The sequence below is a fragment of the Meriones unguiculatus genome, chromosome 1 (assembly GCF_030254825.1).
Source record: "Meriones unguiculatus strain TT.TT164.6M chromosome 1, Bangor_MerUng_6.1, whole genome shotgun sequence".
Lineage (NCBI taxonomy): Eukaryota > Metazoa > Chordata > Mammalia > Rodentia > Muridae > Meriones > Meriones unguiculatus.
Window position 1 is genome coordinate 178,710,465 of NC_083349.1, and position 16,627 is coordinate 178,727,091.

Consider the following 16,627-nt stretch of genomic DNA (forward strand, 5'->3'; position numbering starts at 1 on the left):
ACTTAACACCAGGCACCAACTCTGCTTCAGCTAGGCCAGCAAAGCTAAAGATTATCCTTTTTCTTCTCAAGAGTAGACTATGTATAGCCATTATCTTTTTCTAATAATCCTCATAATGGTGACAGCAATACAATTGTATAATAAACTTCAATTCTACAATCAACTACAATAAACTTCAAAACTACAATCATTTGGTAGTAGTATATGTATATTCAAAAGTAAGTATTCATTATATTTTTTTAAAATTACCTTACTAGTGGCACAGCTTCTTTAGGATGATAAAAGATCCAACTGACCCCTAGGCTAAGCTTGTGCCAAACTCATGCAGGTGAAGACAGTTCTAGAGCCATTAAACTACCAGACATCACTAAGTCTGTCACTTCAGGAGAATCAAGAATAAATGAGATTTTTAATAACTGCAACTTCCTGATTCCACCACAGGCTTCCACTCTGCATCTCCAATAAAGAGATCAGGTCTAAGAAAATCTTTCCCTTTCTCAAGCACCTGATCTCTCCCCAAAATGCCAGCCCTAAACACCACCTCCCACAACCATCCCTCCTGAGATGGCTTGCCACTCCCTTTCTGGACCATGATGTTTAAGGTGAAGCACGCAGTCTGAACAGTAGAGGAAAAGGCCAGAGGCGAGGAGGCCCAGTGGTCTGTGCGGCCCTTGGTTCTCAGAAAAGCACTGAAACTGTCACTAGAAATCCCCTTTCCTTTGCCTCACATCCACAGAAGTCAAGTATTCTAAGACTCCTGACTCACTTATTAGCACTTATTCTATTCTCAACCCGGTCAGCTCTGAGCTTAATGACTGTTAACAGCTGACTTGGTAAAGGTGCCACTCCATGCCTTTTTTCATCGAAATCCCTGAGCAGCCTTAAGACAGATTTTTAAGCTTTGTCTATCATACCTAGCTTTAAAACCTCACCTGGTTTTAAAACCTCACATGGTACCTGGAGCAACTATTCTTGGACTTTCTCCACCTCACTGTACCTGAGAGATGTGGGGTCGTCCCATCTGCAGTAGTGGTTCCCAACAAGGCTGAAGCTGGGGAGCAGCAGCAAACAGGGTGGTGTGTGTGTGCTTGTGTGTGTACACCGTGAACATATGCATATTAGAAGCCATTATGAAGAATATTGAATCTCCACACAAATGTAAAGCGTGTATAATAAGAAAAAGCTCCTAAAATTCTTCGATGTCTGCCCATCAAATATGGAAGGTGCAATCTGGTATTTAAAATTCACGACAGTGAGACTCCTCAGCCCATCTTCTTGATTCCTCAGTCTGTTTCCTGTTTCTGTTTCCTCCAGCTGACACAGCCCGCACAGGCCCGCTGTTCTGCTCACTGACCCCTGGGCACCCTGTGGTTCCTGCGTGTGCTCCTGGTCCTACCATCATCTTTGAATTGTTCTACTCTACACATTTATTTCCATATTAATCATTCTCAAGATAACAAGCACATCTGCCTTTCTATCTGCTGCTTCCCTTCTCTGACCACGCCAACCTAGACACCTGTGAACATTCCTAGAATGTCTGCTTTTAAAAAGTGTCAGTGGGGTTTCTGATGATTTTCTCAACTGGACCATAAATTTCTTGACGAGGGAAAAAAAAAAAACAATCAGTTTAGATTTTGGTATATTTTTCACAAAAATCTATTGCTTTTTCTCTCTAAAAGGCTTTCCAATACATCACACAGCCCTGGTACTCAGTATCTCCAAGAGCTGTGAATAAAACTCACAATTTCTCAGTGCATCCAACGCCCAGCGCTCCTCTGACACAGGCAAGTGTGGATCTGGGACTGTAACTGGGTAAACACCATCACCTTCCTTGAGTGTCCCATTTGCATGCTGCTCCTTTGCAAATTGTGTAGTGGTCACAAAGAGATGTTCTGCTTCTGATTTGCCAGGGGTCCTCAGTGAATGAGACTGAGGTTTTGATGAAATTAAGGGAGATTCTAATCCCAAAACTCTGTCTGTCCAGTGGAACAGAAAAGGTAGAGTATACTTTAATAGACATTTCATTTTCAACACGGAACATTTATGTTGGGGCCAGAGGTGACCCACATAAGCTACAGAGATCATTCACTGGGGAAGGCGCAGCACAGAGCAGTGCTGCACTGGCACACAGAGGGTTCACAGGCAGCATCTGCAATGTCCATGGCTGGGCATGTGCACAGCCTTCCTCTCAGTGGGTAACACGCTTTATCCTTCTTACTGTCTGGGAAGCTTACCTGGACTCTGCAGACCCGTAACTGAAAGACCGTGGTGCTCCACTTTTAACTTGGATGGTTCTTCTTCATCATTGTCTCCTCTGCGGAAAAGAAAGAAACAATTCCTAAGCTTCAGAAGATGCCCAAACTTGATGGCACTTAGGTGGGGAGCTGCTCGTATCTTCCCGACGAGAGTAGGAGGGCACTCACTCGCACGGTGGTGACTGTGGGAGGGGGATTGGCTTTGTGGACTGCTCCTTCACAGATGCGGCCATTCGACAGATGAGGTCCTGCCAGCTTCAGGGGTGTGAAAGGGATCCAGAACACAAGAGGAAAGCAGAAACAGCCATAATTACTCCCAGAACAAAAGAGACGAAACACTTATGCCACCAGAGAACATCTTTATTGTGGCACCACTCCTCAGAAATTCTAAAATATACTTTAAAGAAAATTCTACCATGAGCACATTACCCATTTAGAAGATTAACTTGGCACTTCTGAGATTTTTTTTTCCTTAAGTTTACTTTTAGTAGAATAAAATGAAAATAAAAACTTCAATCTCAAAAGAAACCAATTCTTAGAGGAAGGTTCCCAAAAGTGTACAAGTTTGATTTCTATAGTGTTTTTCAGAATCCTATTATAAAAGCAAGTCTGTAAGCTGGAGATTCAGCTCAGCAGTTAGGGTACCCATGGTTCTTCGAGAAGACAGATGTTCAGTTCCCAACACCTACCCAAGGCAGCTCACAACCACCTATAACATCAGCTCCAGGGAATCTGATACCCAATTCTGGCTTCTGCAGGCACCTGCACACATGTGCACAGACACACAGATACATACACACACACACACACACACACACACACACACACACACACACAAAATGAAATAAGTCTTAAAAAAACAAAGTTTATGAAACATTTATACCTTGGATAATACAATATCAATTTTAAAAAGGTAATTAGATCTCATACATACACCGTCTTTTCAGAAACTGTCTGTGCTACCAATTCATAAATTTGGGCTCCATTATCTGACATGGAGATGACAAATAAGGCTTTGTTATCTAGAAAAAAAGAAAACAAAATTCACTCTACCACTGTGACCAAGAAAACCATGAGATATTTCCAAATGCAGATATTAATATTCTGTATCTTAATGTAGATAAAGGTTACATATATTCACTTTGAAAAACTTTATAAATTTAAATTTTGTACAAATTACTATAAGCTACATTATCTATAACTTAAATAAATAATGTTTATAAAAGTCAACACAGTACTTAATTAGAAACAAAAGTAAGTCAAAATTCAAATTACTTGGACTCAGTGGGTTAAAAAAGAGAAAGAGCATATTATGCTGGAACAGAAAAGTAAGGGAGGGGATAAGGGAGAAAAGTAGGAGAGAAAATAGGATTTAATCAAATTTTATATTATATACATACATGAAATTCTTAAACATAAAATAATTGGTTTCTCAAAAGTTCTATCTTATAAACGTGATGACCTGTCCAAATGGAATGTGCTTTGGAATTCTAACAAGCCTATGATTCTATATACACACACACACCCCCCTATACTACTGAACCCAATGCTATTCCTTTCATATTTATTTTAAACTGCTATATTTCTACAGTGTTAAAAGTATTTGGAAAACACTGCAGAAAGGGTTTACAAATATTGTGCAACTTACTATAAGCTTTTATGGAACTTATAAAAAAACATAAAAAAGTTAAAATATATTTTAACTTTATATAAAATAAAGTTACATAAAGGAGCTCATCATAATACAGTTAAACTATAGCTTGCCAACCTAAGCTGATGAAAAAAAAATATTCAGGGCTGGAGAGATGGTTCAATAATTAAAAGCCCTGGGTCTCAGCACCTAAACGGCAGCTCAGTACCATCTATAACTCCAGTTCTAGGGGAATCTGATGCCTTCTTCTTGCCTCCAAGGGCATCAGGCTCACACGTGACGCACAGACATATACGCAGCCAAAACACCCGCACACAAAATAATAAGAGTAAATTAAAACAAGAAATACATTTATCCACCTCTTCAATTTTCATTTTTTTCCCCAACACACAAACACAGCATTTTAATGACAGCCTTCTCACTATTACCCTCAAAGCATGCACACCTTTTCTGGTATCTACCACCAATCTGAACGTAGAGCAAACCTCAAAGTAAGGTAAGCGTACTTAAAGTGCAGGAAACCACTGAAACAACCTTGCTGCCTTAAATAATTTGAAGGTGTAAAATTTTAATTCAGTACCTAAACAATAGGCAAATTTCATTCAAATTTCCTACACATACGAAGAAAACCACTGGTGTCGGCTGTGCTGCTTAAACACCTGAAGATCCTGCACCACTTCACAGTGACTCAGAAGCTCCCGTCCTTCAGCAGACACACTCCTCACCTGTGGCCACCTGTCGAACCAGCACTGTGCTCAGCTTAATGACAGGGCTAAAAGTGTGTTTGCTGTCAGCTGTGGATGCCAGAATCTTGCTGTGGCACCTTAGCACCAGCCTGTCATCCTGCTTTTGCAGCAGTACAAGAATGTCCTCCAGCAGCAGTGTATAAAGATCTAGGAATGAAAATACAGAAATTTAAAGTCAGGTGGCAGAGGAAATTATTTCTGGAAAACCTGGCTAATCTTAAAAACACATTTGCAAACTGTCTTCTTCAATTACACTCAATAGTTTGTTTTAGTTTGTTTTGTGGGAATATGATCTGAGAGTTACAAGAATTTAAAAATAATGCTCCCTTACTGCAAGACTTGAAAGATACCAGCTTACAGAAGCCTCAAAGATTCAGTAGACAGATGATGAAAACATGACTGACCTGTGATAGTTTTCCACTGCATTCCAAAATGAATATGTAACCTGCTTTCCACTTCACCACAACAAACACACAAGCAGTCTCCTGTCAATGTCCACATACTGCAGAAGAGCTCTGTTAGCTCACTGTGAACAAAGACTCTGCTTCCCACTGGTGGACTTTCCTATTCTGTCCTCTCCGCCCTCTGCACAACTGACAGGAACACTAGACTTACCAATGCTTTTATCTCTATTCACCTTCCAAACCAAGGGCCCTTCGTGAATCATCTTTCTTTTTGTTAAATCCAAATTCTGCCAAAGTAAAAAGAATTATACACAAATTACTTCCAAGAGTATTTCATCAGTGGGGCTACAGACAGTAAAACTAGCATCTTTTCAAAAGTCTTTATATAAAAGGTATCGTTTATATTCAGCTACAGTATTGCTACCTGTCTTGAAAATGAGCTGTCCATGTTAAAACAGCCTGCACAAAGCCTTCTTAAAGAGAAGCATCTTACAGAAAAGCATTCATGAGTATTCTCTCCAAACCCCCTTCAGGATGAGTATGAGCGTATGCACGGCACTGCAAAGAGCCACCACAGACCCTCACACCCTAGCTGCAATAAACCAAATAAATGCTGTGTTCACATCTGAACAAGGCATTTGAGTTCTAGAACTCTAATCTCTAGCACTCTTACCTGCTGAACCATTTCTCCAGCCTCCCAAAGTAAGTTCTAAAGGACAGCATTTGTTATGAGAATTCCAAGTACTGTCTCTGCCAGCAAATTACTTATTAGTAAAAGAGCCATGTTTTAGCATTAGCATCTCAAGGGAATTCTCATTCTTTGGAAGTAAGGGAATAAATACATAAGCATGCTTTTTGATAAAATTATTTTATGACATATAAGTTTATTTTATTATCTATCTATCTATCTTGGGTTTTTTTTTCAGACAAGGTTTCTCTGTGTAGCCCTGGCTATCCTGGAACTTACTCTGTAGACCAGACTGGCCTCAAACTCAAAGATCCTCCTGTCCCTCCCCACCAAGTGCTGGGATTAAAGAGTATGCCACCATACCTGGCTAAATGTGTATCTTAAATAGATATTAAATAAATCTGCCAAAATCACCAGAGAACCAGTAGTTTTTTTTTTTTTAAAAGAGACTTAATATACTAAAAAGGTTACTAATATTAAAGCAAATATTTATCTATTCCTGTATTGGTTTCAACCCTTATGCTTTTCAAAAGTGTCATAGAAAAATGATTTTTACTCAGTGATCTAAAAAGTTCTTGCAGTAAACAGTAAAAATACAGAGCAAACTAACATATTCCAGTAACTAGTGTTCTCAAGTCCTCTAACAATTCCTGCCTCATAGTTACAGTTTCTCACAAAATGCTCCTGTGACCAACATTAAAGTACCCTTGACACATCAAGGGTATCAAACATCCAACAAGCAGAACGAAGTCATAAATGCAGACAATCTATAAGGCAGAGTTCCTTCAAGGATGGCCATTCCCACTGAGATGTTAATTGCACACCAAGTCTCCAGTACATTTGCCTTTATGCTTTTAATTATGACTGGACCATCTCTCACCCTGAGCTCATCAACATTTGGGTACTCGGACAACTTGAGATTGGAGGTGTCAAGGCGACGCTGATAGTCTTCTAAGCGCTGAAAACAAAACAAAACAGAACAGAATGAAATCAAGGTTAAGGCTTTGGGCATCAAGGATCTTGTTTCCACATTATAGAGACTCTTAATCTGCATTTTACGGAAGTCACTGTAATACCAGACATGGCAGACAACCTTTTCCTCCTTAGCATACCTTTCCTGCATCACTGGTGATATTCACTTTCCTAGTTTCCCCCTCCTCTACAGCTGTCCCTTCTACATCTTTTCAAACTTGGTGACCACTTAGTTAGCTTAACCTATTTTTTTAATATATAAACCATGTACACAGTACAAAAATGCAGAAGGTACTATAATGTATATAATAAAAAAGCATTCTCATCCCACTCCTGATGCCCTCCTATTTTCTATAAAGAAGCAATTAGTGAGGTTCAATTCTGGGGTGATTTGAGAAAATCCTATTCAAAGAGAACATACATGTATATGAGTGTCTCTGTGTGTGCTGTGTATATATATACAGCCTTTCAAAACAAGATGTGGAAAGATAAAATTGGCACTCCTTTAGTACCCCGTACATATTCCTCTTATCTGTTCATAAAGTATGCTGATTACTGGCTTTCTTGTTTGTGTTTTGCCAGCTTGGCATATCTGGGAAGAGGGAACCCCAACTGAGAATATGTCTCCATAGATTGTGGCCAAGTCTGTGGACACTGTCTTGATTAATAATGCTGTGGGAGGGTCCAGCCCACTGTAGGCAGTGCCACCCCTGGGCAGGTGGATTCTGGGTCCGTGTAAGAGGCAGGCTGAGCAAGCCATGGCAGCTAGTCAGTAAGCTGCCTCTGTGGTCTTTGCTTCAGTTCCTGCCTCCAGGCTCCTGGACTATAGTATGGGAATATAAGCCAAATAAATCCTTTCCTCGCCGAGATCATTTTGGTCGATGTTTTTTCAGAGCAAGAGAGAGGCAAACTATGACACATTCGTATTCCTTTTTCTTTGTGTATAGGGTTTATTAGTATATCTCGGAGATTGCCTTACAGTACCACAGAGAGATCTCTGTTTTCTTAAATAATCACACAGAATTCAAGCTTCAAACTCTGTGACTCAGTTATGATTACACCTTCCTAATGGACATTGAGGTTACCTACAATGTTTGGCAATAACAAATGATATTATAACAAAATGGCTTTGTCATATATGTTGTTACCCCTGTATAGACACGTATGTAGGTTATCTAATCATGCATGTTGTACACCTGTATGATAAGTTTCTAAAAACTATTGTTTCAAAGAGTTTGAGCATTTTTCTTCACCATAAAAAGTTCTAAATACATGTATGTATATGTGCAGGGGCCTCATGTGGCAGTCAGGAGAAAGCTTATGGGAGAGTCAGCTCTCTCCTTCCAGCATGTGGCTGCTAGGGACTGAACCCAAGTTGTCAGACTTGGCAGCATGTACCTTCATCTGCTAAGTCATCTTGCCAGCCCCATTGGTTCCTTTTTTAAACTTTACACACAGTAAGATGCATGCATTTTAAGTGTATTTTTTCACATATTCTGACAAACAATACATTTGTACAACTCTATCTACTATTAATACATGAAGTATGAGTATGGTCCCAGGAAGATTCCATACATCTTCCCAGTTTATCTATGCACTACATCCAAAGTGGCAATTCTTTTTCTTATTTATTTTCCTATCACAAACCAGACTAGTATGTTATAAGTTCACAAAAACAACATTATGCATATGTGTTCTTTCCTGTCTGGTTTCTCTCACTCATTATCATGTTAATTAAGTCCATTCCTGTCTATCCCTGGTAACTTTTCAAGTTATATTCTATGAGTACACCACAGTTGGTTTACCTACTCTCCTGCTGAATTCTTGAGCTGTTTCCAGTTTGGGGCGATCATGAATAAAGCTACCATAAAAACTCTTGTACATCTTCATTTCTCTTCAGTAAGTCACTACAAACAGAACTGCTGAGCAGCAGGACATATGCTCAGGCACAGGCCCTTTAATTTAATAGACATTGACAAATTTCCTTCATCATCTTGCACTCCAAACAACACTTTTGAGTGGCATAGTTTCTCTAAAGCCTCTCCAATAAAGCTGTCACACTCATTTCCTAAGAAATGACAACCATGTCCATGAAAGCAAAGAGCCTCTCTATGTGCACTATCTAATTAGAGTTGGGCCCAAATAGGAAACTGCTCACTAGACATCTCTACCTGCTGTTCCAAACTGAATTTGACCACAAGCCTGTGGCTTCTCCATGCCTCTTCTCTATCCACATGTGCAAGCCAGAAACCTAAGTGTTTCTTCTTGACATCATCTCCCTTCAGTCCTCTCAGTCAACAAGTTCTGCTGACTGTGCTCATAAGTACCTTTCCAGTTCCTGCCTTACTCTACACTGCTACTACTGATCTTGCACTGCCACCTGGACTCCCTTAACCACCACTTTCTTCCTTAATCCACTCTTCACGAGGAAATTTGATTCATGCCTTCAGTAACAAGGTCCTACTGCTCTTCAAACAAATTCAAGTCTTAAACATGGTAGGAAAAGCACTATAAGATTCAATCCTCACCTAATCTTAATTTTTTTTTAATGATTTATTTCTATTGCATGTACACTGGTGTTCTGCCTGCTTGTATGAGTGTGTGAGGGTGTCAGACCCTCTGGAACTGGAGTCACAGGCAGTTGTGAGCTGCCATGCTAGTGCTGGGGTTTGTTTTTCAAGACGGTTTTTCTGTATAGCCCTGGCTGTCCTGGACTTGCTTTGTAGACCAGACTGGCCTCAAATTCAGAGATCTGCCTGCCTCTGCCTCCCTGAGTGCTGGAATTACAATCGTGCATCACTGCGCCCAGCTTCACCTAATCTTTTAATTTCTCATATTGCCCCTTCTGCATCTAGCTTGGTCTTTACACTGCTTTTGGTTCATTTTTGTTCTTTGTTCAGAGCATATGTGGCTCAAGTGTCAACTCTTCACATACTCTTCAGGAGCCACCACCTGATGTTTCCAAGCTAGAAGTGGCCCTATCAGACATCCACAGCACCTGAAGCTCTCCTCTGTAACACATACATGAGACATGAGCACAGTAATCTCCTGCTTTTACAAAACAAGCTCCACTTTATGATGCACTTAGTCCTCCACATCCACATACAGCGTATGCTCCACAAACACCTGCTGGTTAAACAGGAACAAATGAACAGAGAGCTAGAGATGCTCAGAAGTCAAATGCATCTCTACAACCTGGACCCAGCCACTATTCTAGTAGCAAACAACTGTCCTGTTCATCAATGTATAATGATACTTTGTTATTTCAGATATACTAACTTAATACTCTCCAATGCCTGCCTGTATCTTGCTTTGCTTTCTTACCTGCTTGTTTTCCGCCTCCCTGACAGCCTGATTAACATAATTTAAGATCTGACGACAATGATCTGCAGCCTTCTTCACCTTTTCTTTTTCTGGAGGCCATTCTACAAATGGGGAAAACACAGAAGATAGAGAAAATTAGAAAAAAAGAAAATGTACACACTCATAAGATTTCATTTTATTCAAATGAGAGTATATACACTGGGTATGAAGATTACCTTCGACATTTTTATACTATGTTGAAACCAATGGCACAGTCTCTATTTGGGTAGTCTTTAAACAGCTGAGATTTCTGATTATCCTCACTGGAAACATACATTCTCATATTAAAAAGAAAAATAAATCCCACAGAGGCAAGTTTGGAGGTGCACACTACTTACTTACAAAACTGAGGCAGGGGATCACAAGCTTGAGGCTAGCCTTGACTACATGCTAAGACCTGTCACAAAATACTTTTTGTTGTGTTTTGTTTTTCAAGACAAAGTTTCTCTGTGTAGCACTGGCTGTCCTGTAACTCAATCTGTAGTCAGGCTGGCCTCAAACTCACACAGATCTGCCTGCCTCTTGCCTCCCGAGTGCTGGGATTAAAGGCATATGCAACCACTGGCCAGCTTAAAATACTTTTTTAAAGGACTGGCAATGTGGCTTATTAATAGAGCTCTTGCCCAACAAGGGCAAAATGCAAGTCAATCTCAGTTCTGAATGAAATGAAAACTGAAAGAAGATCTTATAACACAGAACCCTAGATGCCAGAGTGATGCCTTGTACGGTGTATTAGCACCCCAGTATTACGCCCTCCCAGGAAGGCCTCTGTAAGCTGTACAAACAGGACCCTCTCGCCTCTGCAACTGCAAACTAGAGTCAAAGCCATAATCTTCCAACAGTGCGACACCACCACTGAACACACACACTAAGAGTAAAACTCAATGAGTAAAATGTAAAGCCACATTCTGCCAGGCATCATAGTTTGTGATCCCCAATATGCATTCCTAGTCTCAGGCAGGAGAAACGGGAGTTAGAGGCATCAAACTCAGAATCATTTCAAGGAGAGGTGGCTTAGAGGTTAAGAGCACTGGCTATTCTTCCAAAGGTCCTGAGTTCAATTCCCAGTCAACCACAGGGTGGCTCATAACCATCTATCATGTGATTTGGTGCCCTCCTCTGGCGTGTAAGCAGAATACTGTATACATAATAAATAAATAAATCTTTAAAAAAGAATCATTTCAAGGTGAGGAAGCTAGAATGATAGTGCATTCGTTCTGCTTCTGAAAAGTACTTTCAAATACACAAAACATCTCTCTGTCCTAGTATAAAGCTTTTTCAAAACAAAGATATATGCTAAAACAAACATGGGTGAATTTTTCCTACACAGGGTCAGATGACAGTTACTATATACTTTGCAGGCCAAATGACCTCTCTTCCAAATACGCAACTCTGCTGCTGAGTGCAAAAGCTCTCAAAAACAGTATGCAAACACATGGATTGGATGTGCTGTGCTCTAACAGAAGCTTACTGACAAAAACAGGCAGTGAGATGCACGTGTGGGGGCACATGCCCACAATCCCAGGACAGAAGTTCTCAACCTTCCTCATGCTGAGACTCTTTAATACAGTTCCTCCTGCTGTGGTAGCCCCAATCATAAAATTATTTTCGTTACTATTTCATAACTGTAATTTTGCTACTGTTATGAATCATAATATAAATATATTTTGGAGACAGAGGTTTGTCAAAGGGGTTGTGACCCAGAGCTTAAGAAGCACTGACCCAGGAGTTAAGAACAGGAGAATCAGGAGTTCACGGCCACCCTCAGCTACTTATGCGGTTCAAGATGAGACTGGCCTCTGTGAGACTTTGTCTTTAGAAAATAATAATTGCTGGGCAGGGTGAGGCACGCCTTTAATCCCAGCACTCAGGAGGCAGAAGCAGGTGGACCTCTGTAGGTTCAAGGCCAGCCTGGTATACAGAGTGAGTTCCAGGACAGTCAGTGCTATGCAGAGTAACCCTGTCTCGAAAAATGAGAATAAATAAATAAATAAAATAAAACAAAATAAAAACCAGGCAGTGACCTTAATGTGGCCCTTGTGCCACAGTACACCAAACTCTATGTCTAAATTTACTAATAGAGGACACAGTTCAAACAGGCTAAAGATGACACTATGTCTTGTCAAAAAACGTCTGCCATACAACTGGCAGGACTCAATTCTATGCATCTGGATGCTATGAAAAACTACTTATTTAGCAGGATATATTCTTGGTTTTTCTTCTTAACTTAAAAAAAAAAAAAGAGTATGTGTTCAAGAGTCTATGCATGTGGGTGCTCACAGAGGCCAGAAAGCTCTCATGGAGCTGGAGTTACAGTGGTTGAAAGCCGCTGAGTGTGGCTGCTGGGATCCCAACTCCGGTCCTGGCAAGAGCACACACCACTGAGCTTTCTCCAGTCCCCTGCTTTTGTTTCAGCCAGAGTGCATACCTGTGTATTTGGCAATGTTATCCAGAAGAAGTGGGTATTTAGTAAGCCTCTGCATCTGAGTGGGAATGATGTCCTTCAGCTGAAGACGACGACACAGGGGATTACTCTCGGCATCCTAAAGTTAGAGTGAAGGAAGTCAGCTCACAGTGCACAGTGGGAGAAATAATTACAAAATACACATCAGGTATTCACTACAAGGGTCCACTGTAACAGGTCTGATGATTAGACCAATATGTTTCTGAAGAGAAAGAAAAAGCACTGTACACCCTACTTCTGTTTTCCTCTCCTATGGCATCACAGCAGCAGCCTGAGTCTCCTAAGCATGGTTTTGCTTATGTTTAAATAAGGGCTGGAAGCAACTATGAAAAACACTTGTAGTACATGGCTTTAACCTCCTTTTCAGAAATGTAGGCACATTTTTCTGATTGGCATGCCTATCAAAAGTTCATTTACTGTGTTAATCCCAGCACTCGGGAGGCAGAGGCAGGTAGATCTCTGTGAGTTTCAAGCTAGCCTGGTCTACAGAGTGAGTCTGAGGGCAGCCAAAGCTACCAAGAAACCCTGTCTGAAAAAAATCAAAACAAAACAAAAAACCAACTCATTTACTAACATATTACCCACCACTCCCAGTAAATACAATGGATCACTAGTCTAGATAGGCCAACTCATACACATGTCAGAGGTCTACAAGCTTCAGTGTGACAATACATAATATCTCTGTAGGCCAGTGTTTTTCACAACTATTCCAATTTGCTGTTTTAGCAAAGAGCAGTGACAGATGAATGAACCTGGCTTTATGTAATAAAAATAAACCTTTATGCTGTCCTTCAAGATTCCCATTCTCTGACATATGTGATTCCATCCCCTTCAGAGTAGGTAGAATCTGTTCTATCATTAGTTTGCCATCACTTGATTTTGATATAATAAAAAAAGGAAGGTGGGCCTGACTTGATGGGAGGGGCTAGGATCCCTCTAGTCCTTGCAAGAGCAGTAAGTGCTCTTAACCACTGAGCCATCTCTCAGCCCCTAACTTTAAAAAGAAATCTGGACCAGAGAGAAGGAATCCAACTGTCTTGGAAAAAAAGCAAAATATCCATCTGTCAACTGCCTAAGAGGCCACAGGAAGAAAGACAGGGCGTCCCAGGAGAAGGTAGTTCCTAGCCGACAACAAGCAAGCGAGCAGAACCTCATTTTGCAGTTACAGAAAACAAAACAAAACAAAACAAAGCAAAAAAAACAAACCAAAAACATATTATATATCAACCAACCATTGGTTTAAACAAGCTTCAAATGAGGATTGCAATTCTACCCTACATTTGATAAACTCTAAGGGAGAAGAACCTGTTAAACTGTAGCCATACTCTTAAACCACAAAAACTGTGACTGTCGTCTAACAATGCAACAATAGGAAATAAATGCATGGTGTCCAAATAACTATTTATAAAACAGGCAGGTGAATGGAGAAGTCCTAGTGGTCACAGTTCCAGACTCACATCTATTTCTATCCCTACCCCAATACTATTACAATCTTCCTGAACCTGACCAAAAAAAAAAAAAAAAACCTCAATCCTGAACAATATGATTTTCACACATGAATATGAGTCATGTTTGATGGCACAGGCTTGTAAACTCAAGGCCAACATGTCATACAAAGGAGCCTAGGCAATTTGTAAGTCCTTAATACAAAAAGCTATATTATAAAAGAGGTAGGCAGATAGTTCACTGAAGAATGCTTGCTGAAACCACAAAAAAACTGAATACGGCTTTTTCCTGATTAAGACTGCTATGGCAATGTGTATATCCATGTCAAATATTTCAATCCTCATATATATATTTTATTATTCATCATTCCAAAATCATCTTTATTCCTTCCAGTAATTTAGGAGGCAATGTAAAGCACTTAAAATGTTGACATATTGGGTGGGGTTGGAGAGATGTTCAGTGGTTAAGAGCACTGGCTGATCTTCTAGAGGACCCCGGTTCTATTTCCAGCACTCATGTGGCATTGGCTCCAGCTACAGGAAATTCAATGGCCTCTCAAAACTGTGCGTGTATATACAGACACATATATATACAGGCAAAACAACCACACTCATAAAACATAAATGAAGGGAAAAATTAATGTTAACACAAATGAGCATTTTAAGTCAGAATTCCTCACATTTACTTCATAATTAATACCAAACTGGTGGCTCTTTTAATTTTTTTTTGGTCATATAACTTGCTCAACTCACTTGCACAAAAGTCTGGAATCGAGAATCCTTTTTCTGACGGGACTTGATCATCTCCAGGGCAAAAGGCTGGTTACTGCAGAATGTAGCAGCAGCATGTTTCAACTTCTCCTCCCCTGGTCCACTGAACTGTGCCAAGAATGCAAAGCAAAGAGCATGAAATACTGAGCATACATGAGGCCAAGTAAAATGAGAGACAACCATAGTCCTTTCAGCATTCCAGGAAGCACTCTCAAAGGACAAGAGACAGAATGTTGTGTGTCCACGCAGGATTAACAGTGCAAGTTCAAGAACTCGCCCTGACACCGTCAGACCATATGCCAGTGTTTTCCTGCCAGTAACTTACAATAATATATCACCTTTCAGTCTACACTGCTTCCAAAATAGAAACGAAATGCTGCTATCTGGAGAATATGAAACACAAAATGCCTGGAGATTGAGATTATTCTTTCATTCTCGTAGACTGATACCTTTACAAGAACACCCTAGTGCTCTAGAAGAAAACCCTTGTTAGTAGCTTTCTTTCCTACTCATTATGAAATGCACTATGATCACGAGCAAAGTGGAAACAAAAGTAAATTCCCTGCTGTTTCACCTGTGCAGGGGGAAAAGGGGCCTGGGTATAGATCCATGAACTTGTGAACTCTTTTGCAAATACACATTATGTTTTTACTAGTATCTTTCACTTGCAGATTTAAGTTTGTAATAATAGGTTTACTTATGCCCTAACTTGGAGGTTAGGTGAAGCAAGCGCTTCACTCATGAGGTGGACTTAAATGCCAAAATAACTTTTTTGTTTTATACTATCACCTCTGCTTTGTTTATTTTTGCTTTAGAATGATTCTCAACCTTCCTAATGCAGTAACCCTTTAACACAGTTCCTTAAATGATGTGGTGACTCACCTCAACAGAAAATTAGTCTCATTGCTACTTCATAACTGTAATTTTGCTCCTGTTGTGAGTTCTAATATAAATATCTATGTTTTCTGAGAGTCTTAGGGGACCCCGTGAAAGAATCATTTGACTCGCAAAGGAACGTGACCCTCAGGATGAGAACTACTGGATGAAGCAATCCAGGCTGGTCTCACACTCCGACTGTCCTCAGTGACCTGAGGGTAGGCACTATACATATGTAACGTCACAGCTGGCGTTCCACTTCTGTGCTTGCAAATAACTGCTTTGTATTTAACTAAGGGGGCTTTCCGTACAATCTTCTACATTTCCAAAATACTATTCTATAGAAAAGTATTTTTTAAAATGCTCTTTTATAGCATATATGTAGATGAATTATTTTCTTCACATAGGTTAAATAAAAAAATACTGTTACTAGTCAAAGTCTGTACTGTTATTCTCTTATGAATGGGACGTTCGGGCTAAGAAAGTGATTCAGTGGTTGAACACTTACGTCATAGCCACAAGGCCCTAAGTTCAATCACTAGCACTGAAATGCTGAAAGATGAGACTGGCAAAATTACTGTCATGTTACCTATGAAGGGACTAGAAAAACAAAGAACTTCTGAGTTTATAAAAGAAAATGCTGTGATCCCAGCCATTCTACAGAAACTTTATAGTTACACTTAACAACAGGATTCTAAGATACCAACACTGGGGAAAAAAATTCTCTAAACTCTCTCATTCACTCATGCTCTTCCTCTCTCTCTCTCTCTCTCTCTATATATATATATATAAACATATATAAGCATGTATATATGAATAGTTTATATACAAATTTATTTTCATTTTATATATAATTAAAATAGTTAAATATGATAAATAAATAATATAATCATTAATATTAGTGAATAATTAATATATAATGCCTAAATATAAATATAATATAAAATAAAACAAATATGATAAGATTTATATTTATGTATTTGTATACACAC

The 16,627-nt window shown here is 39.7% G+C and overlaps 1 protein-coding gene across 4 annotated transcripts in view; it reads right to left on the reverse strand.

The window, feature by feature from the left end:
• Window positions 1-16,627, reverse strand: part of Arhgef12 (Rho guanine nucleotide exchange factor 12) — a 131,656-nt gene that overhangs the window by 7,551 nt on the left and 107,478 nt on the right. For all 4 annotated transcript variants that reach the window (XM_060372163.1, XM_021636912.2, XM_021636911.2 and 1 more), the window contains 10 exons: window positions 14,742-14,867; window positions 12,508-12,622; window positions 10,041-10,141; window positions 6,625-6,702; window positions 5,268-5,343; window positions 4,632-4,799; window positions 3,190-3,277; window positions 2,424-2,510; window positions 2,235-2,314; window positions 1,743-1,976 (listed from right to left, as the gene is read on the reverse strand). In XM_060372163.1, the coding sequence (XP_060228146.1) occupies window positions 1,743-1,976; window positions 2,235-2,314; window positions 2,424-2,510; window positions 3,190-3,277; window positions 4,632-4,799; window positions 5,268-5,343; window positions 6,625-6,702; window positions 10,041-10,141; window positions 12,508-12,622; window positions 14,742-14,867 (1,153 nt within the window). The remainder of the gene's footprint in view (window positions 1-1,742; window positions 1,977-2,234; window positions 2,315-2,423; window positions 2,511-3,189; window positions 3,278-4,631; window positions 4,800-5,267; window positions 5,344-6,624; window positions 6,703-10,040; window positions 10,142-12,507; window positions 12,623-14,741; window positions 14,868-16,627) is intronic.